Source organism: Arachis stenosperma, chromosome 5 (assembly GCF_014773155.1).
Source record: "Arachis stenosperma cultivar V10309 chromosome 5, arast.V10309.gnm1.PFL2, whole genome shotgun sequence".
NCBI lineage: Eukaryota > Viridiplantae > Streptophyta > Magnoliopsida > Fabales > Fabaceae > Arachis > Arachis stenosperma.
This window is the reverse complement of record NC_080381.1, coordinates 132,240,210-132,266,338: the sequence shown is the minus strand read 5'-3', so window position 1 is coordinate 132,266,338 and position 26,129 is coordinate 132,240,210. Positions and strand designations below refer to the sequence as shown.

Here is a 26,129-nt window from a genome sequence, read left to right as displayed (position 1 = left end):
ATTAAACCTAAATAAAATTGTAAGGATATTATACATTCTAGAGTTTGAAGGAGTTCATCGCCTAATACATATGTCTAGCAAACTTAAATACTATAGTGCAAGAATGAAACTATTAGTTGAAGAGGTGTAATGCAAATATGAATATAATGTTTCAATAATTAAAAATAACATCCATATTTTCATGGATCATGACATCATGCATTTTCAACATTATTATTACAACTAAATAGTATTAAAAAATGTAAATTGTTGGAAAAAAATTGATATATAAGTGACAAAGACAATATATAATTGATAAACACAATTAGATCAAAAACAGAAAAAGAAAACTTAAAAAACATTATAAAAAAATAATAAATTATAGTGTTTTAGGAGTTCATCACCCAACATATAATGAGCAAATTGTTTATCAAACTAAAATAAAAAAACTGTGGTCATCAACCAAATTTTTCAAATAATTGTGCAAAACATTAGCAAGGATAGAGGAGAAAGAGTGAGGCATTAGATTATTTGAGAGGAGATAATGAAGATGTGTGAAGTGAATGTTGATTTCTATAGTAAACATGAATAGAAGTGAGAATAAAAAGAGAGGATGAATTATGTTTTATTAACCAATTTATATCTATTAAAGAAAAATAACATTACTATAATAGGCATAGAATAACCTACATAGAAATAAAGAGTAAAAAGCAATTAAAAGATAAGGCTAAACACTACATAAGAAGAAAAAAAACTGATGTGATAATAGAAAACTATAAATGACAGTTTCACTAAAATGTTTGTGATAATATGAGAAGTTATCTAATATGTGACAATATTACATGATTTTTCTTTTTATATATTATGAACAAATTGATAGATAGATAAATAAATAAATAGATAATTATAAAATAAAATTTATTCTCCAAATAAGATATGTAGTATTAGAATTTAGACCATTGATATGAATTAACATTTTTTATACTATATTTTTTCTTTGTAGAATTAGATAATTTAGTACGTGAAATTATGAGATTAATGTTAGATTGATTATATAGATGCTATTATCTATGGTAGTATAAATGTAGTTATAAGATAGATGTTTTTATCTATGTTATTGCAATAGATGAAAAAGAAATTTTATATGAAACTTAAAACCTTATATGTCATTCATTTACCATAACACTACTTTGGGCTCTCTTTTAATATGTTATAATAGATATGCAACGAGATTTGCATTCCTTGTTAATAAAGCAATCCCTTAAGATCAGTGTTACTTTCTTAAGCTTTCTTATTATGATGTTATCTTTTCTTTCACATCAATAATGTCTTCTGTCAGAAAGGGGGCAAAAAGCATATCTGCTCACTTCTTTGTATATAAAATAAGTTTTAATCATTTTTCTTTCATTTTTGTTCCTTGACAATCAATTTTTCCAATGTGTTCTTGGACTTTTCAGATTTTAGATGAAATGCCTGTTTTCTACAACCTGAATTCTGTTGAGAAGCGTGAAGTGGCAATTGTGATTTTACAAATAGTTAGAAACCTTGATGATGGATCACTTGTGAAGGCATGGCAGCAAAGCATTGCGCGGACAAGATTGTTTTTCAAGCTCATGGAGGAATGCTTATTGCTATTTGAGGTTACTTTTGTGAAGCTAATTTCTCTTTGTTTTGGTTATAGTCTTGTTCTTTTTAATTGTCATGATTGCTTTCTTAACTCTTTCTACTTTTACAGCACAAAAAACCTGCTGATGGAATGCTACTTGGCTCCAGTTCTCGCAACCCTGTAGGGGAGGCACCTGCTTCCCCGAAATACTCTGATAGACTCTCTCCTGCAATTAACAGCTATTTGTCTGAGGCCTCTAGACAGGAAGTAAGGGTGAGTACAATGCTGCTTAGCTACTATTCTCTGATACTTGGTGTATATTATTGTTTGTTGTAAGTTACTGCTTGATTTGTTGCCTTATCTTTAGCTTGAGTACATGTAGGTCATTCCATTTCGTGCATCTAATGCGTTGAATTTTTCTGGCAGCCTCAGGGAACACCCGATAATGGCTATTTATGGCAGAGAGTGAATTCCCAGTTAAGTTCCCCCAGCCAGCCTTATTCTTTAAGAGAAGCACTAGCTCAAGCACAGTCTTCTAGGATTGGAGCTTCTGCTCAAGCACTCAGAGAATCTTTACATCCACTTTTGAGACAGAAATTGGTATCTTTTTGTTCAAGATAAAATATAATATTCATGAATTGTTTTTTGTAAATTCCCAATGGAAAAGAAACTTTCTCTTATATAGGAGCCTAAAAAAGCTAACGCATAATTGGGAAGCAAAAAGAATGAGGAAACTTATATTATTCTTTGGTTCTCTATATATGGCAGGAACTTTGGGAGGAAAATTTGAGTGCTTCCGTCAGCCTTCAGGTTTTGGAAATGACTGAAAAATTCTCCATGATGGCAGCCTCTCACAGCATTGCTACTGATTATGGAAAACTGGATTGCATCACTGCTGTATTCATGAGCTTTTTATCTAGAAATCAGCCACTGACATTTTGGAAAGCATTTTTTCCTATATTTAATTGTGTTTTTGATTTACACGGGGCAACTTTGATGGCGAGGGAAAATGATCGTTTTCTAAAGCAAGTCACTTTCCATCTTCTTCGGCTTGCAGTTTTCCGAAATGAGAACATCAGGAAAAGGGCAGTCGTTGGGCTTCAAATACTTGTGAGGGTATGTTTTCATCTCTTTAAATTTTAATAGGTTATTGCACCCGTTATTTTATACTGATCAAACACTTGCTTTTGGTTTCTACTATTTTTGCAGAGTTCTTTTTATTTCTTTATGCAGACAGCAAGGTTGAGAGTCATGTTGATTATCACATTATCAGAGCTAATGTCTGATGTGCAAGTTACTCAGATGAGATCTGATGGAAGCCTAGAAGAAAGTGGTGAAGCACGGCGACTTAGAAAGTCATTGGATGAAGTGAAGGATGAGACCAAAAATGCTTCCCTATTATATGAGTGTGGATTACCTGAGACTACTCTTCTGACCATACCAGATAAAATGACAGAGAATAGGTGGTCCTGGTCAGAGGTGACATATCTGTCCAACAGTCTTCTTTTGGCCCTTGATGCTAGTTTGGAGCATGCACTATTGGTAAGTGTTAACTATTCCTAATTTTTGGAATTTGTTGATGTTGGGCTAGGTTCACTATTTTCAATACTAAGTCACCTCTGCAATATATTTATGGTTTAGAGACAATATCTTGTTTCCTTTCATTCATAGGATTATCCATAATAGATCTTTTTTCCTTCATTAAAAGTCAAGTCATCCCTCACATGGAGATGTTAATAATTTGAAAACTTTAATTAGAAATGGATATAAAAGTAAATCTTAATCCTTAAATTTTTCAATTTTAATCTATGGTTGGTGTTAGCATATTGGTTTATTAAGACAATAAGTACATAAAAAATAAACACTTATTGAAATAAATAACGTTAGTTGATGGAATTTGATGGTTTGGTTGTATATAAGACTTTGGCTTTTGGCAACTTATTTGCTCCATTTTATGTTGTCAAAGTGTCCTCATTTGTACACTTCACTTGCACCTTCATCATATGCTTTTCATGCTCTTGACACAATAGTCATATTGTTTTAAAATGTGAAATGGATTAGGTGAAATGTGGATAAAGTTATAATTAGGTTTTGATAGCATGTATCCTAGGTATGTGATTAATTGAAATGCAGTTTGAAAATGAAATGACCAAACAAACAAGCCATTCTTTCATTGGATAAGGAGAGAGAATTAGCTTTTGTAGTGAAAGTGAATCATACTGGTTTACTTGTCGCCGTATAATGATGGAATTGGAGTGAACCTGCCCATTTGGTTCCTTATCATCACATCATTTTTGATGGTTTTCAGTGAATTTACTTAATGTAATCTCTTTCTTTCAGGCCCCTGTGATGAGTATGGATAGGTATGCTGCTGCAGAAAGCTTCTATAAACTGGCAATGGCGTTTGCTCCAGTCCCTGATCTTCACATTATGTGGTTGCTTCATCTCTGTGATGCGCACCAGGAAATGCAGTCATGGGCTGAAGCTGCTCAGTGTGCAGTAGCTGTCGCTGGTGTTGTTATGCAGGTAGATATATGTGTTGTTTACATACGCAAAGTGCAATCTAATATTTTTATGTGATGTACAATGATGGTGATGAGCATGTTGAAGGTTCAGAGAAAGTGCTTTGTTTTGGCCTACGAAATGAATATATATTCTTCATTCTTCGCTGGGCTTTGATATCCAGTGAATTTAACCAGAGTTTATTTAATAATTTCCTTAGTCAACAGTGTAGGCAGTCTCTTCATGATTTATAATGGTGTTGCTAAGAAATGCAAAGTTACCAGTTTGTTTCTAGTTTCCATTTGAGCCCATTTCATTTCCCTAGTTTTTGAAGGAAATGGTAAAAACACTGAACAACTTATATAAAAAAAAGTAAGAAATAGTTAAAATGGGTAACAAGATTTTATTGTTTTGCTTTTTATTTTCTTTGCAATTTCTAAAATCAGGAAATGAAAATGCAAATTGAAACCAAGTAAGCACCATTGCCCATTTTGAGCTGGTGAATTTTTACTTTAGCAGAAACTGATTTGTTAGCGTTATTATTTTACCTACTTTTGTATATGCTTATATGGTTTAGAAACATGAAATTGAGTCTATAATTGTTTGTTTGTTTATTTTTAACATGGCCCCTATGGATAATCTGAACATTTTTGAGAATGCAATTGATAGGCCTCGATCTTTTTCATCTGGGAGGGAGCATGGGGATAGGATAGCTGAAAGCTTAATCTGAGTCGCAGAGTTACCTTTTTTTCTTGTGGGATCATTCTCTTGTTATTTTGATGCAGGCCCTTGTTGCTAGAAATGATGGTGTTTGGAGCAAAGACCATGTTGCTGCTTTGCGAAAGATTTGCCCTATGGTCAGCAGTGAAATCTCCTCAGAAGCCTCTGCAGCAGAGGTAGAGGGATATGGTGCTTCTAAACTGACAGTTGACTCTGCTGTAAAGTATCTTCAGCTTGCTAATAAGCTCTTCTTACAAGCTGAACTTTTCCATTTCTGTGCAAGCATTCTGGAACTTGTGATCCCAGTTTATAAAAGCAGGAGGGCATACGGACAGCTGGCTAAATGTCACACACTGCTTACCAATATCTATGAGTCAATAGTTGGACAGGAATCTAGTCCAATTCCATTTACTGATGCAACATACTACAGGGTTGGGTTTTACGGTGACAGATTTGGGAAACTCGACAAAAAAGAGTATGTATATCGCGAGCCTCGTGATATACGTCTAGGTGACATCATGGAAAAACTTAGTCACATATATGAGTCTAGGATGGATGGTAATCACACTTTACATATTATACCGGACTCTAGACAAGTAAAGTCAGAGGAGTTACAACCTGGTGTCTGCTACCTTCAGATTACTGCGGTTGATCCGGTCATGGAAGATGAGGATTTAGGAAGCAGAAGAGAGAGAATTTTCTCCCTTTCTACTGGGAGTGTGCGAGCTCGAGTATTTGACCGGTTTTTGTTTGATACCCCCTTCACAAAAAATGGCAAGACTCAAGGTGGATTGGAAGACCAGTGGAAGAGACGCACTGTACTTCAGACTGAGGGTTCATTTCCAGCTTTAGTAAATAGGCTTTTGGTAACTAAATCCGAGTCACTTGAATTCTCTCCTGTAGAGAATGCAATTGGAATGATTGAAACACGAACAGCTGCATTAAGAAATGAACTTGAAGAGCCTCGTAGTTCGGAGGGTGATCAACTTCCCAGACTACAGTCTCTACAGAGGATCCTGCAAGGCAGCGTTGCAGTACAAGTATGTAGAATAAGTCGTGCTAATGACCCAAAAAAAAATGTGGTGCTTATTACCAGATCATTTTCTGAGTGCAATCTGATAACCCTATTTAATTTGAAGCCTTGGTGGTTACTAATTGGGTCGAATACCAAATATAATTGTCGCATATATTTCTTGTTTCTGACAACATAACTACTTGTGCAGGTCAATAGCGGAGTCTTGAGTGTCTGCACTGCCTTTTTGTCTGGGGAACCTGCAACGAGGTTGCGTTCACAGGAACTGCAGCAGCTTATAGCTGCACTTCTTGAGTTCATGGCTGTTTGTAAGCGCGCCATCCGAGTGCATTTCAGATTGATTGGCGAGGAAGATCAGGATTTCCACACACAACTTGTAAATGGATTCCAGTCTCTGACCGCGGAGTTATCACATTATATTCCAGCCATTCTTTCCGAACTCTAGCGCTGGCAGTTAAGTTAGATATAATACTGCTTCCACCTTGTGTTCATATGCATGCCCTTGCTTATTTTTTCAGCATTAATGATGTGTAATTGCGTTGGCGGTTCGTATATTTAGAATCGTGCTAACCAGGCGATTCAAGGAAAACACTAACATGGTTATGTATCATCTTGTATCTAGTTTTCACGCTCCCCTTTTTGTTGTTTGTGCTTCGGGGAACAGTGTAATATTCTTGTATTATATGCTGATCGTTTCAAGTTGATGGCCACACGGCTTTGTATTCTGCTGTTTATCTTCTTTTGGGTAATCAATTGGTATCAAATCACCCTATCCAAACCTCCAACGAAGAATAAATAAAATAAAACCGAAAATGAAAATAAAAGACGAGTGATCCCAAATTATGATTGCGGTTATACACTTCTGTCCCTCAAACCAGTTTTGCCAGAAGATAACAAAGCGAAATGGTTTAGGACACCATAGTCCACAGTGTCCTAAAGGTGTTTTAGTTTAGGCCTTTTTCAGTTCTTAACTGCAACCATTATCACTACTTCCAACATAGCCACCATCTCGTTCAGTCTCAAACAACCAGCAGCTTCACCTCAATCAAAGCTGTTTTTTGACGGAACAGTTTGAAAGGAAGACTAATGTGCCTCATGGCATTTGAGGTTTCCTCCTTTTGTTAGTTAGGATGGTTTTTTTTTTTTTTTTTGAGGGGGGATAGGTTTAGGGATTTCACATATTAAAAGCATATGATTGGGAATCAACCACCAAATCATTGAGTTCGCAAAGGTTTTAGCGATGTACAAATAAGTTGATGAGCATTTTAATTACCAAATAGATTCTTGAAGAATGCACACATTGAACATTGTATCAAAGTCAACCACAGTTTTTTCACACTAATTAACCAAATGTTGGCCAATTTCCAAAACTCACAGATATTGTATCAAAATTACAAGTTTCAGTAAACAAGTGTTGCAGGAAATATAACATCCTTACATGCCAACGGAAATACTCTGGGATTACACAATTGATGGATACCATTTCCTCACCTTTCAACTCCATAACAGAGACCTACTACTAAATGCAATGCTTGGTGACTTCTATATATACTACAGTTAATACCTTGGCCCAAATTCAGCCAGACCCATTAAGGATAAAGACCCCTCAATGGTGGCCTCTTCCACTTACCCGACCTCTAGGAGATCGGGGGCGACAAGGAGCTCTAGCCTTATCTAAATAAGTAACTACCAATCCAAAATCTCTTCTACTATCTCTATGTCACTTAGAAGATAGATCCCAACAAACCAAGATAAAGGGAACGGTTATCCACCAACAAAGGTGAAACTACTCCAAAAAGATGGTTACCTTTCTACTATGAATACACTGACATCTTTCAGGTATATTCACGTCTCAATCTACCAAAAATATGCCTAAAGCCTTTACTAACTTAAGTATCAGAGTCTATTGCAGGTATCACCCCCCACCTCCTCACGAGGAACTCGGACGGCAGCATCTCGACAACAGCACAAGTCAGACGCTGCCTCATAAGGAGTTTAGACTTCATGTTCAGGTCCAAATCACTGTTTCAAGTAACTCTCGAAAGGCCGGGGACCTGAAATTCAACCCTTGATAATGGCAGACAATCAGTGCGAAGATGGTCACACAGCGTCTGAGTCAGAACTAGAGCCCCACCACGATAACCTCATGCTAGCACTACCTCCACCTTGAGAGAGAGCACATGTTTCCCACGAAAAGGAATATCGAGAAACCCTCAGCCGTGGCGGATTCAATCAGAGGTCCATTCGTCTGAAGATGAAGAACCTCCCTATCCAACGGAAATATTACGATTAGTCCACGGACTTCGCGGACGATTAGAGCAACTTGAACTGGAAGCTGAACGGCAACGGGAGGTAGAACGGAAATTTTGAAGGGAGGTATGATGACGAAAAGAACTGGAAGAAAAGCTCTTAAGGTTGGAGGCTAATCTCCGAAGGCGAAGCAATCGGGCAGATCAAGACGAAAGCCCTCTGGGAGATAAGGATTCGTTTGTTGAAGAGATCAAGCGAGCCAGAGTTTCAGAAATTTTAAAACCCCCCGACATGGATCTCTATGACAGACGATCGATCCAAGGCACCATCTCAGCCATTTCAAAATTCGAATGTATCTAACCGATGCCTCTGGTGCGACTCGTTACAAAGTCTTCCCGACAACTTTGACCAAAGCCGTAATGAAGTGGTTCGATAACTTGCCTCCCATGTCAGTGACTTACTTTGATGACCTGTCAAGAAAGTTCCTTACCAAATTCTCAATTCAGAAAGATAAAGTAAAGCATGTCCCAAGCTTTCTAGGAGTTTAAACAAAAATTCAGAGAGACACTCCGAGATTATATAGAAAGGTTAACAAAGCATGTTTGGAAATACAAAACTTACCTACTGAAGCAGTGATAATGAGATTAGTTAATGGCCTTAAAGAAGGGTTGTTTCTTAATCCATATCCAAGAGACACCCGACTTCTTTGTACGAAGTACAAGAACGGGCAGAAAAATACATCAATATGAAAAAAAATTCCTAACTAAGAGAACCTTTTTCGAGGCTTAGCCTGCCCTATCCACCTCGGAAAAAGGAGAAAGAAACCAAGAAAGAAGAGGAGTACAACTCGGTAAAACCACGAAGGTATCATAATTATACACCACTCTGAGTCTCTCTTGTAGATGTTTATAGGGAGATATGCCACACCGAGAAGCTTCCACCTCCTCGTCCAATCAAACACAAAAGGCAAGAAGCCGGAAAGAATGCTGCGAGTACCACAAACTTTATGGACATTCTACCAAGGATTGTTATGATTTAAAGAATGTCATTGAAAAGCTGGCCAGAGAAGGTTGTCCAGATAGGTACTTGGCTGAGAGGTCGGACGATCAAAGGAAAAGGAAGATAGATGAAGACGGAGGTCGGCAAGAACGCCCTCCCCAAACTCCTGAACGACACATACACATGATTAATAGGGGGTTTGCTGGAGGAGGAATCTCAAAATCATCGCGAAAAAAGTCATCTTAAAGAGGTGTACCAAGTCGAAGAAGATAACAAAACACCAGACTTACCAACTATCTCGTTCACTAAAGAAGATGATCAAGGGGTAATGGCTAGCCATGACGACCCAATGGTGATAACAATGATCTTCGCTAATGCAAACCTCCATAGAACCCTAGCAGATCAAAGTGGCGCGACAGATATACTGTTTAAGCCCCCCTTTGACAAACTCAGGCTGGAAGAGAAAGAACTAAATAAAGGCATACCAGATAACCTCTTTGGGATGGGGGATACGGCGATCCAACCTCTTGGATTTATCTCTCTATACACCCCGTTTGGAAAGGGCACAAAGTCAAGAACATTAAGTGTCGACTATATCGTGGTCGACGTCATCTCCGCATAACTAATAGGTCGGACCACTATAAATCGACTTGCAGTAGTGGTCCCTACATCTCACTTGTGTATGGAGTTTTCCACTGTAAAAGGAATTACCACATAAGAGGGGATCAAAAATTGGCACGAAAGTGATACAATGAAAGCCTTATCTACGCCCCGACCGGGAAAAAAGATAGAAGAAGTATAAATCAGAGACATCCTAAAAAGACAGCAAATATAGGGGCTAACCTGGAAGGAGGACTAAAAGCACAGCTCATTGACCTCCTATGAAGAAACTCTAATCTCTATGTTTGGAAAGCCTTCGACATGCCTAGAATAGATCCCAACTTGATGTTTCATAAGCTTGCTGTCTACTCGGATTCCAGACCTATTCCGCAAAAGCGCCAAAAACTCGGACCCGAAAGAACACAAGTCGTGAAAGAACAAGTGCGAGCGTTATTGGAAGCCGGATTCATAAGAGAGGTCAAGTATCCATTATGGCTAGTTAATGTGGTTCTGGTATAGAAGCAAAATGGAAGGTGGAGGATGTGTGTCGACTATACCGAACTCAAGAAAGCTTTCCCCAAGGACATATACCCTCTCCCAAGCATCGATGCTTTGGTTGACTAGACTTTAGGTTATCGGTACTTGTCCTTTATGGATGCATATTTAGGATATAACCAAATTCCGATGTATAAGTCGAACCAAGAAAAGACCTCTTTCATCACTCCCAATCCAAACTATTGTTACGTAGTAATGCCTTTTTGGATTAAAGAACGTCGGGCCACATACCAGCGACTGATAAACAAGGTGTTTTTTCCCCCGCTTAGAAAACTTATGGAAGTATATGTGGACGACATGCTCGTCAAAACTAAGGATGACTTAGCTCTATTGTCTGACCTCTCCGAAGCATTCTCCATAATAAGGAAGCATGAGATGAGACTAAATCTCTCAAAATGCACCTTCGCGGTAGAGGCCGGGAAGTTCTTAGGTTTCATGCTAACTCAAAGAGGCATAGAGGCAAACCCGAATAAGTGTAGAGTCATACAAGAAATAAAGAGCCCTACTTGTCATAAAGAAGTCCAACAAATATATGGAAGATTGACAGCACTATCCAGATTTTTGGCAGGATGTGTTGAAGTCCGTACCATTATATTCAATCCTCAGAAAAGGGAAGCAATTTGAATGGACCCAGGAGTGCGAATGAATCTTTCAAGGCTTTAAGAAATTTTTGGGCCAACTCCCATACTCACCCAACCTATCGTGGGAGAGAAGATGAGAATGGACAACAACCTATTTACTTTATCAGTAAAGCCTTACAAGGAGCAGAGTTGAACTATCAAAAGATGAAAAAATTTGCGTATACTCTTATCCTTACCTCCCGAAGGCTCTGACCTTATTTCTAGGCTCACACTATAGAGGTCCGCACTAACCAACCAATGAAGCACATTCTGCAAAACACGGACCTGGAAACAAAGATGCTGCAATGGGCTGTAGAACTGTCCAAGTTCGATTTGAAATATGAAGCTCAGAAAACAAACAAATCCCAGTACCTCGCCGACTTTGTGGCTGAATACACTGAAAGTCATGGATACCCGACAACGTGGAGCTTATACGTGGATGGATCATCCAATAAAGCTGGTAGTGCAACAAGTGTTATCCTGGAAAGTGAGCAAGGAACTCGGATAAAACTCTCGTTAAGGTTCGAGTTTCCTACTTTTAATAACCAAGCAGAATATGAAGCCTTGCTTGCTGACTTGAAGCTAGCTAAAGAAGTGGGGACACAAAGGTTGATAGTGTTTAGTGATCCTCAAGTGGTAGCTTCACAGATTAATGATAATTATCAAGCCAAAGACCCTAACATGTAGAAATACATAGATGAAGCACAGAAATAGCTAGCACAATTCTCATAAGGAGAGGTCTGACACAAACTCTGGAGTCAAATGCCCGAGCAGATGTCCTTTCCAAGCTAGCCAGCACCAAGTCAGGGGACAACAATAGAAGCCACATCCAGAAAACTCTCCACACACCATTAGTATCAAAGGAAGATGACAACTCGAGCATAATGGCCATATCCAACCAAAATTTAGGATGGATGACCCCTATAATCAATTGTCTTAAATTTGATAGAGGGTGGAAGGCTCATAAGGGAAGCACAAAATTATACCTTAGTACACAATGTTCTATACAAAAGAGGGTTATCAACACCTCTCCTAAAGTGCGTTCCAACCTCTAATACTAAGGAGGTCTTAGAGAAAGTACATAATGGCATTTGTGGAAACTACTTGGGAGCCCGCTCACTAGCCAAGAAAGTGATCTGAGCCGGTTTCTTCTGGCCGACCTTTAGAAAAAAAGGGGTCGAGTTTGTCAAAAAAATGCCTGCCTTGCCAGAAGCATGGCAACTTCCATGTTACACCTCCCAAAGAGTTTATCAGCATCACCTCACCATGGCAATTTGCCAAATGGAGTCTCAATCTCCTCGAACCATTCCCTCAACTTCCGAGACAAGTAAAATATCTCATAGTAGGGACTGACTATCTTACTAAATGGATCGAGGCAGAACCCTTACCGACCATCACAGCTCAGCAAAGTCGGAAGCTTCTCTACAAAAATATCGTCACAAGGTTTGGAGTTTTCCACTCCATCACCACAGACAATAGAACTCAGTTTACCGAATCGACCTTCAGAAATTTAGTGGTCAGCCTCAAAATAAGGCACCAATTCACATTGGTAGAAGTAGAATATTCCCAGGCCAATGGACAAGTTAAAGTTGCAAACAAAGTCATATTGACTGGACTGAAGCGCTGACTATAAGACACAAAGGGGACATGGGCAGACGAGCTTCCTCAAGTCTTATGGGCATATCGGACAACCCCTCATTCCACAACGGGGGAGTCACCTTTCTGACTTACTTACGGAATAGAAGTCATGATTCCTATAGAAATCGCTGAAGAAACACCAAGAGTTATATTCTACAATGAAGGGGTCAATACCCAAGCACAAAAAGAAGCTCGACCTCCTCCCAGAAGTCTAAGAACAAGCTCGGATCAAAGAGGAAGCATAAAAAAAAGGATGGCCCTAAGGTATAATCAGAAGGTGATCAAAAGAAGCTTCATCACAAACGACTTTGTACTGATCTGAAATGACATCAGAATTTAGAAGTCGGGCGAAGAAAATTTTGCTGCAAACTGAAAATGACCCTACAAGATTGTTAAAGTATTAAGAAAAGGTTACTACAAAGTGTCCGACCTATAAGGAAGGAAACTCCCGAAGTTGTGGTATGCATGTAACCTAAAAAAGTACTACAGTTCGGTAGTGCACCTTGTTCCCTGTTGTACTCTTTTTTTCAACCTTAAGATTTTTTTTTCCAAGAAGGATATTTTCTAAAGGGGTTTTAACGAGACACCATAACAAGGGCTAAGGGTCGTCAAAATCCGTAGAAGCAAATTTATGTACAGACATTTTTTTTATTTATCAATGATAAATTCACTTCTTTCTTAAAAAGTTTCCTATGAAAATGCATTAATTTAAACTCAACAAACTGCGAAAATAATTGCCTGACTTAGAATGGTTGACAAGATGAAGCGATGAGGTACAAATTAATGTAAGAAGTTATATAAACAATTCGTAAAACCGACCTCAAAATCAAGGCGGAATAAAAATAAAGTGTAAAAGTAACTTGACAAAGTCCGACTACATGAAGTCGGAACTTACGAAGGAAATCAATATATTACCCTACTTCGCTGACATCATTTTTAACTTAGCAAGAAAACAACATTAAAAGTTGGCAAAACACGATTTGCAACTAAGCAGTTGTATAGGCTAAGATCTAATTCAACAAGAAGCAATTGCTTAAAACCTATAGTCATTATCAAAATGGAGAAAGGTTCTTAAAGTAAAATTCCAAAAGTTGTTCAAACTATATCTAAAAAAGTAAAACTGTTCAGATAACTACAAAAAAATGTTCATCAAAAGACCCATATATCAGGCCATTCAAGACATGAAAATTAAAGAAAACTACAAAGGATTGAGCTCGTCGCTAGTAACAACATCCTCGGCTCAGACGAAAGGGATTGAGTCATACTCAGAAACTGGCACAGCTGGAATAGGGCTGGTCAGAGAAGGAGGGAACTTGGCACTAATGATCTGGGGAAGAACCTTGAGATTCTGGGAAGTCTGACCGACCTCTGGCCCTGAAGTTTTCGGGTCAGGCAAGGAAACCTCCTCATCTTCCTCGGGAACCAGGATGATCTTCGCATCTACTACGATGTTATCCTGGCTGATCAGGGAATGGTCCGCCTCGGGGAGCAACGATTTGGAACTGGGCCTTCAAATTTGCAAACATCTCATCTATTCCCTCAGACCATAGATTCCTCGAGCTCTGCATATTTGTCCTGAGCCTTAGCCAGCTCATCTACAAAGTCGAGCCTCTCCCCGAAGACTTGGGTATAGCTCTCTCCCGCCTTCTTCCGCAAACCCCCAACATAGCCAAGACCGCCTCCGCCTATTTTACCTTGGCCCGAGCTTTACCCAAGTCGGATACCAGTACATTCCTCTCTGCCTCAAGCCCCCTTTTTGTCTCCTTCAAAGAAGCCACCTCAGCCTGAGAAGCCACCAAAGAGCTGTGAGTGGCACTAAGAGAAGTCTTCTCCAACTCCATGGCCAAAGCAGCACATGCACCTGCCGTCCGAATTCCACCTCGGCCAGGAGCTGAAGGTGGTTTTTGATGGACACATCGTCCATGCTAATGTGGCTATAAGGAAGAATGTTCTTCTCACTCCAGGCAAGTCCATCAAAACCCTTGTCGTATATGCTTTCCAACTCAACAGTCTTTTGTCATTTAGGATTTGGTTTGGAGGAAGAAGAAGGAGGAGGACGGACTGCAATACTGTCCGAGGTAGAAAGGAGAGGAATCGGTCCAAACAAAGGGACATGTATAACCTTTCGAGAGGATGAAGTACCCGACTTCGACTTTGTTGGCGAAGGTCAGGCAGAAGTATCACCAGCTTCCTTTAATTGAATACCCCGAGCCATAACGTTCTTTCTGGTGGCCTGAAATGTTTTCAGGGCAGCAGATTTAGGAGTCATTCTTTCTGCAACACCAAAATAAAGACACATTAGTCGTCAACACAAATTTACAACCAAAATTCATAAGCAAAAAGGAAAGAGAGCTACCAAGCTTGGACCCAAGTTGACTGGGATTTCCTTAGAATTTTTTGGTGTCCAAATAAGGAGTCTGACCCTAACACTCTTGAAACAAACCAATTACACTCTTATTGAGGTCATCTAAATCATCTACATTATACTTGGCTAATACTGGTTTCTCTGCCCAATAGAACGAAAAACAGGGTTCATCGTTCTCGTCGACGAAGAAAGGTCGGACATCCTCAACAGCTCGGATTTTGAAAAAGTAATTTTTTAAATTATGGAAGGACTCGTCAAAAATGGAAAAAATCTTCCTACCCTGAACAATACGAAAGGATAGCCCACCTATCTTTTTGGAACCAAAAGGTTTGGTTAAAACAAAGAGGTAAAAGAAAACTTTTAGGGAAGGTCGGACATCAAGTTCTCGACAAAGTTGGTATATTTTCAAAAAAGTCCACGAGTTAGGGTGAAGTTGGAAAAGAGCAACATAAGTCCAGAGGACATTGATTTCAAAGTCGGAAAAAGAAAGCCTAACGTCTAGCTTAGTGAAAAAGCAGTCATAGTCGTAAAAGAAAGGGTGTTCCGACCTATCCAATGAAAAAAAATATACCCTTTTCTCGAGGTTAGCTACCAATATCTCATAATTTCGCTCATCTTCTTGGTTTTCACACAACCTATGGTGCATACGGAAGGTTTCAGCATATTCTCTATCAATAACGGGACATGAGTAATGACAGAAATATCTACCCAGGTTAAGTGAGAGGGAACTTTGGTCAACATATTGTAAATTATAGAGAAAAACATAAAAGGTATACCTACAAATACAACAAACAAATTGTTACAAAGAAGTCGGACACCAAACAAAGAAATCGGATTTTCAACAAACAGTGTGAAAAATTCAATTTCAAAAGGTTTTTTCACAACCAAATTCAAGAATTAGAAATGGCGTCACTTCTGAACTACAACAACACTATTTGGAGACAACGCCATATATAGTCCATAGCAGCAAAACAGCAACAGTTTTCAATAAACTTCAAAGACACAGCAAGTATCGACAATGAAAAAGGAAAAGCAAAGGTCCCCTTCAACATTTCAAAATCATTACTCAAGGTATCACTCAAAACTAGGAGTTACAAGTACTACCCTAAGCAATCATAACGAGAAAAACGGGCAAAAGCATCAGCCTTAGGAAGTAGAAGGGCACGTCAAGCAGCAAGAAACACAAACATTCTCTTCGAAAATGTAAAACGAAACCTTCGACAGATTCACGATAAAGAAATCTGGAACTGGAATGCAGTAACAAAGTAAGAACAAAGGAAAAAAGGCAAAGGGGTTTTTTATGAAGGAAACAAAGCAAAATAAGCGTTTTTCAGAAATGGAAAAAAGGGAAGAAGAAAGGGGCGAAGCTTTTATAAGAAACAAGGGACAAAAAAGACATTTTGCACATCCTCTTTAAAGCCATGTGCGGATCCCTAGGAAACTGCCACGCAACGTTCGCCATATCATTAAAGTGGCAATGTTTCAAAATTTCAAAACACGTCGCGTACCCGACCTCTTGAAGGTGGCGTACCCGACAATAGAGACTGAAGCCACGAATGCTTGGGTCCAACCTTATGAAAGCTCGGATTCAAGCAGGGACACTGTTCATACCCTGACCGATTAAAGATAAAGGCCACTCGAAGGTGGCCTCTTCCACTTACCCGACCTCCTAAGAGGTTGGGAGAGGTCGGGTGCGACAAAGATGTCCAACCTTACTTATCTAAATAAGTAACTACCTCCCCAAAACCTCTCCTGCTATCTCTATCTCACCTAGAAGATAGATCCCAACAAACTCGCAAGATAAAGGGAACGGTTATCCACTAACAAAGGTGGAACTACTCCAAAAATGTGATTATCTTTCTACTATAAATACACTGACACCCCTCAAATATATTCACGTCCCATTCTACTAAAAACCTGCCTAAAGCCTTTGCTAACTTAAGTATCGGAATCTCTTGCAGGTATCACCCGCACATTCTCACGAGGAACTCGGACGACGGCATCTCGACGCCAACACAAGTCGGACGCTGCCTCATAAGGAGTCTGGCCCAAATCACCGTTTCAGGTAACCCTCGAAACAACTACCAACCATTACACTAACAAAAATTCAATAGCACACAAGCATTTGGTTCAACAAAATAACATTATTAAACTTAATCGAGCAACGTGCAACCAAGCTAAACAAGCAAAATGATAGTCAATTACTCACAAACAGTTCTTTTTTCAAATAAAAAAGATCATCCAAAAGTAATAGGCATTTTCTGTGGAGGGCAAAGAATAGCACTAACCTTGTAGAGTTGTAGTTTACCGTAGCACCACCACCTCCATCCGTGCTTTGCACAAACCCGACCTTGAAACTAAGCACAGCTCGTGGACACATTATGCCCTGTGGACACAATCACACACCACCGAGCACGGCCGTGAAAAACACTAAACCCAGCCTATGCATGCAAAGCACGGTCCGTTGAAACTACTCAATCCTTGCCCCGTGGATTAAAAGCACGACTCGAGACTTCTATCACCTCAAATCTTTGGTGGATGCAACACTACAATAGCAGAGATGATTCAGTTGAGGAAATGTCTAATGAAAATGTTTAATGGGTTGTTTAGAAAGGAACAAAAATTTGGAGCCATAGGCTTGTTTAGATGCACGAACCGAAGCAGAAAGTACATGTCTTGGTCACAACTTTTATAAGCATTATTGCCTCATTCATTTATGAAATTGTTTTTTTTTTTTTTCAGTAATACTGTTGAATAATAGCAAATATCCCCCTCGTCTGATTGTGAAAGAAATCATTCATGAGAGACTCGACTATTATTTTCTTATTTTGAGCTTCAGTATTTGCATCCAAAAATTCTTTCACAAGATCTTTGTATCTTCGACCGCGACTGTATCCACAATGTTTGAACTTTGAAGAGCCTAAGAGAATATTTATTTTGAATGTCCGTGTTTATCACTTTATCTCTATTTTGAAAATTGAAGCCATTGGAAGAGATTAGGAAAGGCTCAAATTCACTATACCTACATGAATGATGAACTCAAATTCCGCTTGAGCATGTATAAAAACGTAGCCAGGAGATAAAATCAAGATCATTGTCATAATTGGAACAAAAAGAAAACCAAAAGGAAAACAGAAAATATCTACTATGCAAACAAGATGAGCAAGATAGCCACCTAACCATATCTTCCCCTACCTCTTCCTCTTCCCCTACCCCTACCCCTACCCCTACCCCTTCCCCTTCCCCTTCCCCTTCCTCCATGTGATGTTTGATGGCTGCCACCATAATCCCTTTCATATGTGAACATGCTCATTCTAATGTCTTGCACCTCAGCTTCATGGGGATCCCCTTGTACCTAATCAAGTAGCTGATGGATTGGAACAGGTACAGTGAATACAGAAAGAAAAAAAGAGAAGACTAAAGGGATTAAGCTACTGACCGAACAATCTTCAAGGTTAAATTGATTCTGAAGCTGCCTAGCAAGCTGGCCATCACGACTAATGTCCGACACCTCGTCTTTCTTCAATGGCTTTGCCTGGGCTTTTCTAGTTTCATATTCTTCAAGAGTATATACAACCGGATCTTCTTCTTTCCCTTTCCCTCTATGTTTCCGACCCTTAAAACGGCAGTTTTCCTGATTTAGTTTCTGAAGTAATTTTTGGGCAGCAGCTTGATTTTGCACAGGAACAGGTTCCACAGCTGTAGGAAGGGGTCAATATCGCGAAAAACATGAGAAACAATGTGGTACAGGCAATTATGTCTTATTTAAATGCTAAACAAGACATGGTTTTCATATTGAAGCTACAATTCATCAGTACATTCCGAAACACTGTCAAGTCTATACACATATATAGTCACAGATGTGGAAAGTCAACTTGTTAAACCATGTCATTTGTATATGGTCTCCAATAACAAGTTTATAATGTTGACATTCCTCAATGAATTGAGAAACTGATGGCATTCCATGTTTCAACTAACAGACTAAAAGAAAACTAAAGGCAAACAATATAAAACCTCATAAATTTTTCCTGTTCTGAACTTTAGCTCTATCATAGACACAAGAAGTAATTAGAAAAAGGATCAGACAAAAACACCTTCTCTGGGTCTTGGTTCTGAAGTACTAGGCTTGTCCACAGCTTTTTCTGAGGGCAATTTGGGTTTTAAATTTACATCGGAGGAGATATCTGCTTTCTGAGTATGGCCTCGGTGTGAATCAGTTGCCTTCATCTTAGCTTCAGCAACCACAGCAGTGGGCTTACTACTACTAGACTTATAATCTGCATAGCCTGCCCAATATCACTATCTTTGTCAATTCCACAAAAACAATTTGTGAGTTTTGAAATTTCAATTGCAAGGAATGCATTTGGTGTTTAAAGTCAAACTGTAACATAGTCATTCATATCAATCTTCATTTAGCATCAAATGAAATTAATAAAAGGTTAAAAGTTGAAAGACAAACTTTTGTGCCATTGATCCTACCACCATTTCTGATAGTTCTTGGTTTGGTATAACTAGCAAGAAAAAGGAAAGAAATACAAAAAGATTCCCATTTTGACCTGAGGAAGATCCAACCTGCAGCTTCACAAATGGAGGAGGTCCACCTGCGTCATGATCCTCTAGATGTCTGAGAGATGATCGGGAAAATCCTGAATATTTTTGGTTCATCTGCCACTCTTCATAGAGTGATTGCACAACGCCTCCTAAAACAGTCAATACTTTAGGATTTAAGCAAGCTATACCATTATGAACTGCAACTTTGTTTTCCAAACAGATCTGTCCAATGGCAATAAAATAGTATCGTATTACATAATGCTGATTTAGGAATACACATATAAGAATAAAGATATATAGAAAGAAAGAGATAAGGAAGTATATAGAGGTGATTTGGGTACATTTGGAAGCGTTAGTTTTTGTGAGCACCCTCATATATGGGAACCCTTTCTTTCTCTCCTGTCTAATCTGAGTATTATGTATACAGCTAGGTCTTTGATAGAAACAGGTTTACGAGCAGAAATTGAAGGAATAACTAGCATATTGATATAACCTGAATGGATACCAATAAGCTATAGCAATCAAGAAGCACAATATCAAAAACAAAAGAAAGAAGGAAACTCCCTGAGCTTTTGACGGTCCGAGCTCTTCCATGATTCTGCTAATTTCCCTAACCTTGCACATTCTTGCACTCTATACAAGTATTCCCTCAGTTACCACTAGAGGACACTTAATTCTCTTTCCTATTCCTCTCCCTCTCCCTCAATTCCTTCCAAGACCCCTCTCTCTATACCCTAAATCCTAAACTCTAGGCAAAATAAAAATAGTGTACATGGTCCTCAAGAAGAACTGATTCATTCAGATTCTGGATTTAGAATTACTTCACTACAAGGCATTTAAAGTTTTAAACAGTATATAAAATACACTAATCAATGTACTGATCTTTAAAATATAAATTTTTTAAAAATAGTAAGTTTAGTTTTGATGCACTAACCGTGTAAAATTTATGTCTAAATCACATCCGTTCTTTTCGATGACTATTCCCGCAGTCAATGTCAAAGATAGTTTATCTTTGCTAACATACTGTCATGTAATTGGATGCATGTGTAAAATTGTTTTACACTCAGTATCAAAATTAAATTCAAATACTAATTGTAACAGAAACTATGCCCTCTGTAATTATCCCATAGCAAAGAAATAAACAAAGAGAAATCAAATAAAGCATTACCTTAGTACCAGGAGCCACATTGTCAGGTATAGACGGGATGTGAGAATATTCAATACCAATTATCTCGAAGTGCCCATCAGTGAGACACAACCTAAGAAGTCTCCGGCTACCAGAATTTCTTGTTACGTCATCCACACTGCTCTTAGAAATGTCCCTCACTGAAGATATCTGCTAAAACTAACAAACACTCGGTCACCATTTCCTTTAAAACAAGAATAATTAAAATGGCACAAAGGTATATTAAGGAAGCAGCAAATCAAACCATTTGGTGTTTGAACCGCATCCAGGTCCTATTACCAGGAACCCATTAGTGTGGCTCCAAACTATATAAATTCTCATGAGCAATGCTACATGACCAACAAAATTCATTACTTTTTTGGCTAATACTTGTCAACAAAGGTATTTTTATATTTAAATTCTAAATCCTAAACCCTAATATTATAAAACTAAAGTGGTGGCCCAAAGTGATATTAATAAAAAGTGTTGGCCCTAACATTTCTCAATTCTCATATAGGGCAGTCCTACCAGGATTTTTGACATTCTCAGGAACCCTAGACCACTGAATACGGACCATAATACTTATCCCATTAACGAACCTCATTTGGTATCAAACCATAATTATAAGCTACAAAAAGAATGACTTGCAGAAAAAAAGAAAAAGTAAATATTTAAGGGAACAAAGAGACAGTTTCCATGCCTGAAGGACTTTGGGACCATGAAGATATGAAGAAGGAGAGCTACGAAGAACAGAAGGTTCGGGCAAGGACTTAGCTCCGATGGATCTAAGGTCGGCATTAAGGAGCTCCGACTCGACGGAATCGACGACCATTGAAGTGTCATGGGCCAGCGCCCGTTGAATCATGACGGTGGCCTTCAATTGATCATTTTCTTGCAGGCACCAACCCCTTCTTCTTAGGGTTTCCAGCAATGTTCCCGAATCCGAATCATAACGACTCTCTGCCATTTCAATTTTTTGGGTGTTCGCAAGTGGCAAGTCTCTTCCTTTCTCTTTTACCTTAGGGAGGCTGCAATCAATCGATTTGTTCCAGGCAAATTACCAAAATCGCCCGAATTTTAAATACGGGCGCATCTTTAAAGATGAGTAATTTACTTGAGGTTTTTAAAATTGGATGTTAATCGCACATTTTTTTATTTTTAGTATTGGATTAATAATGGTGTTTTTTTTAATTGTGATATATTGTGATTTTTTTTAAATGTGGGATGATTTAATGTACGGAGTATAAATCGGACCGTCCAATTTTTAAGAGGTACAGAAATCAGACTGTCCGATTTTTAGGTACACAAATCAGACCGTCCGATTTCTGTACTCGGACCGTCCGATTTGTGTTGAAAAAATTAAAAAAATTTGGAGTACACAAATCGGAGGGTCCGATTTGTGTACTCCAAATTTTTTTAATTTTTTCAACACAAATTGGTGGGTCCGATTTGTGTATTCCAAATTTTTAAAATTTTTTCAACACAAATCGATGAGTCCGATTTGTGTATTCCCATAATTTTGAAAAACACCACAAATCACCACGTTAAAGTATAACACTCATTCTACTACCATATCAAAATTTTTTAACCTTAGTCACATGCTCTCAAGTTTTTAATACTTAATAGGACTGTCGCAAGAATTTTTTTTCTTTGATTTAAAATACAATAAAAATATAATTTTTAATTTAAAAAAAAATTAATTCTCACATTAATGTTCAAATTAAATTAGATTAAAAAATATTTGATTTGTAATTTTATTATTATTAAAAATTAAAATGTTAAAATTGTGTCTAATAAACAAATAAAAAAGACAAATAAAAAAAATCACAAAGATAAAAATAATAAAGAACACAAAATTTATTCCATTCATACAATTAATTATTTCAAAGAGTAAACTACCATTTCTATCCATAAAAGTTGAAGATGCTGACATATTTACCCATAGAAGACGAAAATTATCATTTGTATCCACAAAAAATGGATTTTGCAAGCAAAATTATCCAAACCCTAACAAATTAAATAAAATTTCTAAACTACCCTTTTCTCCACCACTACCACTCGCGTTATATTTTTTCAATTATCTGCATTGCGTCACAAATAAGACGACTAAGAAAGAGACAAAAGTGGATAAAAGTGAAGCACTAACAAAAGCATATTAGGGTCTCTACCAGTCTTTGGGAACGAAAGAAAGAGAACAAGGTATATATAGAATCGTAAAGAGCCGTGAAAGAAGAACGAGAGATTTGGATCAGGTTAAGTGCATAAAGGATAAGGATGGAGAGGTGTTGGCTCAAGAGGATAAGATTAATGAAAGGTGAAAGAGCTACTTCTATGAGTTATTTAATGAAAGACATAAGACTCTTCCGAGCCTTGGTCGGTTATGCACAAGGGAATGAGATCAAAACTTTGACTACTATCGAATGATTCGAGGCTTCGAGGTAAAAGAGACTCTAAAGAAGATGAAAATTGGTAGGGCAGTAGAACCTGATAATATCCTGATTGAGGTTTGGAAGGATCTTGGAGGAAAATGCATCAATTGGTTAACCAAGTTTTTCAATGAGATTTTAAGGTCAAAGAAGATGTCTGATGAGTGGAGAAAGAGCACCTTGATACCTATCTACAAGAATAAGGGAGATATACAAATTTCCGAAAACTATTGAGGGATCAAGCTCATGAGCCATACCGTGAAGTTATGGAAAAGGATGATAGAACGGAGGTTGAGAAAAGAGACATAAGTAACAGAGAACCAAATTGGATTTATGCCAGGCAAATTCACCAACGAAGCGATATACCTGTTAAGAAGGATGATGGAGGGGTATCGTAGTAATAAAGGGGATCTACATATGATGTTTATTGATTTGGAAAAATCGTATGATAGGGTACCAATGGAGGTCTTATGGAAGGTTTTAGAAAAGAAGAGAATAAGGATCGTATATATTCGTGCAATTAAAGACATGTTTGATGGGGCCACAACTAATGTGAAGACTCGAGGTGGTGTGACAGAGGAATTTTCTATTGGTATAGGATTACACCAAGGATACTCTTTAGCTCCATACCTTTTCACATTAGTTTTAGAAGTACTCACAGAGCACATCCAAGAGCCTGTGCCATGGTGTATGCTTTTTGTTGATGATATCTTTCTTATGGGAGAGTCGAGGGAAGACCTAAATAAGAAGTTGGACTTATGGAGAGAAGCTCTAGAAGTGTATGGTTTGCGTATAAGCTGTAGCAAGACGGAATATATGGAATGTAAGTTCGGTCTGAGAAGAGAAAATCCTAATATAGAGATGAAGATTGGAGAAAACATCTTACGAAAAGTTAAAAGTTTTAAGTATCTTGGGTGCATCATACAAGATAATAGAAAGATTGAATATGATGTAAATCATAGAATCCAAGCAGGTTGGTCAAAATGGTGGAGTGCATCTGATTTTATATGTGACAAAAAAGTGCCTTTAAAACTTAAAGGTAAATTCTATTGCGCTACTATAAGATCGGCTATACTTTATGGTATGGAGTGTTGGGCAGACAAAGGGGAGTACGAACATAAGTTAAGTGTGGCAGAGATGAAGATGTTGAGATGGATGAGTGGTCATACGTGATTGTATAAAATAAGAAACGAAGATATAAGGAAGAGAGTTGGAGTAGCACCCATTGTGAAAAAGATGGTATAATCGCGTCTCAGGTGGTTTGGACATGTGAGAAGAAGACCGACAGAACACCCAGTTAGGAGGGTGGATGAGATGGAAGATGAATAAGGAGTGAAAGGCAAAGGAAGATCTAAGAAGACCATCCATGAGGTGGTCAAACGAGATCTACATATAAACGGTTTATAGACCATCCATGAGGTGGTCAAACGAAATCTACATATAAACAGTCTCTCTATAGACATGATACACAACAGAGCTCAATGACGTCATTTGATTCATGTAGCCAACCCCACCTAATGAGACAAAACTTTTTTATTGTTGTTGTTGTAAACTTAAAAAATATCATATCAAAGCTCAATCTACTTTTTGAGGATATTTTTAATATTTAATACTTTTTACATATTTAAAAAAAATTTGTTAGAATATTTTTGTCATAACAAAATTCAATCTACTTTTTGAGAATATATTTTTAATATTTAATATTCTTTCATATTTTTTTAGACATTATTGCGCTAAAGCTAGGTCGTTGCCCGGAAGCAACGCGCCGTATGGCTCGAGTACGGTGTCGAAGCAAGAGCCGCTGCATCGGTGCCCGGATGTAGTGTTAAATGAGCAAGGGTTCTCGCGTTTTCGTGAACGGACGAGGGTAAATAAGCTAGTTCACAAAGGAAAAGATAAAGGTCGAAGCGACAGAAGGTTGAGATTCGGGACATGGAACATAGGCACTCTAACAGGAAAGTCCATGGAGGTGGTGGACACCATGACAAGGAGGAAGATTAACATTATGTGCCTACAAGAAACGAAATGGGTTGGTGCAAAGGCTAGGGAGTTGGATACTTCTGGTTTCAAACTTTGGTATACAGGAAAGGTGAAAAATAGGAATGGGGTTGGAATAATTGTGGATAAGCAGTGGAAGAAGGACGTAGTGGATGTCAAGAGGGTGGGAGATCGGATCATCTCTATCAAACTTGTGGTGGAGGGAGGTGCTTTCCATGTGATTAGCGCCTATGCACCGCAAGTGGGTTCGGACGAACAACACAAGATAAGGTTTTGGGAGGATCTAGAGAGTTTGGTTCAAGGCATACCTTTGGGAGATAAGATTTTCTTTGGAGGAGATTTAAATGGCCATGTTGGGAGAGAAGTGACTGGATATGGGAGTATTCACGGAGGCCATGGTTTCGGGGTGATCAATGCCGAGGGTAAAACTATTTTGGACTTTTCCTCAACTTTTGATCTTCTCATCGCAAATACATGTTTTAAAAAGAGAGACGAACATCTTATAACCTATAAGAGTGGCATGACAAGCTCTCAAATCGACTTCTTCTTGTTGAGGAGAGTCGACCAGAAATTTTGCATTAACTGTAAAATTATCCCGGGAGAGAGTTTGACAACACAACATAGGGTGCTCGTCATGGATTTTCGCGTTGAGCAAAAGTTGAGGAAAAGACATCATACGAAGAACCCAAGGACGAGGTGGTGGCGGATGAAAGGTGAGGAACAAAGAAGCTTCCTAAGACAGGTAGGAGAAGAGGCAAAGTGGGATGGGAATGGAAGCGCGGAAGAGATGTGGAGGGAGATGGCAGAAGTTATTAGAAGAACAGCAAAAGAAAATTTTGGTGAATCTAAAGGAATAGGACCAAGAGACAAGGAGTCCTGGTGGTGGAATGCGAGTATACAAGAAAAGATAAAGATAAAAAGGGAATGCTTTAAAGAGTGGTCTTTATACCGCAATGCAGATAACTGGGAAAAATATAAGGCGGTTAAGAAAGAGACAAAAGTGGCTGTAAGTGAAGCAAGGACAAGAGCATATGAGGGTCTCTACCAGTCTTTGGGCACGAAAGAAGGAGAAAAATGTATATATAGAATCGCAAAGAGTCGGGAAAGAAGAACGAGAGATTT

At 38.3% G+C, this 26,129-nt stretch overlaps 2 protein-coding genes across 5 annotated transcripts in view; one reads left to right on the top strand and one right to left on the bottom strand.

The window, feature by feature from the left end:
* The window catches only part of LOC130982060 (guanine nucleotide exchange factor SPIKE 1), a 28,197-nt gene extending 21,271 nt beyond the window's left edge, over window positions 1-6,926 (top strand). For all 3 annotated transcript variants that reach the window (XM_057905907.1, XM_057905908.1, XM_057905906.1), the window contains 8 exons: window positions 1,437-1,619; window positions 1,715-1,858; window positions 2,012-2,185; window positions 2,354-2,701; window positions 2,795-3,127; window positions 3,926-4,111; window positions 4,873-5,847; window positions 6,031-6,926. In XM_057905907.1, the coding sequence (XP_057761890.1) occupies window positions 1,437-1,619; window positions 1,715-1,858; window positions 2,012-2,185; window positions 2,354-2,701; window positions 2,795-3,127; window positions 3,926-4,111; window positions 4,873-5,847; window positions 6,031-6,285 (2,598 nt within the window). In that variant the 3' untranslated portion in view covers window positions 6,286-6,926. The remainder of the gene's footprint in view (window positions 1-1,436; window positions 1,620-1,714; window positions 1,859-2,011; window positions 2,186-2,353; window positions 2,702-2,794; window positions 3,128-3,925; window positions 4,112-4,872; window positions 5,848-6,030) is intronic.
* Window positions 6,927-17,863: 10,937 nt separating this feature from the next.
* LOC130979384 (uncharacterized) lies at window positions 17,864-21,659 on the bottom strand. 2 transcript variants are annotated; one of them, XM_057902816.1, is made up of 6 exons: window positions 21,284-21,659; window positions 20,587-20,754; window positions 19,424-19,640; window positions 18,962-19,144; window positions 18,307-18,566; window positions 17,864-18,222 (listed from the first exon to the last, which is right to left on the bottom strand). In XM_057902816.1, exons 1-6 carry the CDS (start codon window positions 21,548-21,550, stop codon window positions 18,043-18,045), a joined length of 1,275 nt encoding a protein of 424 aa, XP_057758799.1. In that variant the 5' UTR covers window positions 21,551-21,659; the 3' UTR covers window positions 17,864-18,042. The 2 variants fall into 2 exon arrangements, with proteins under 2 accessions (XP_057758799.1, XP_057758798.1); XM_057902815.1 differs by having other exon boundaries at window positions 18,962-19,153; window positions 21,284-21,658.
* Between the last annotated feature and the right edge of the window lie 4,470 nt (window positions 21,660-26,129).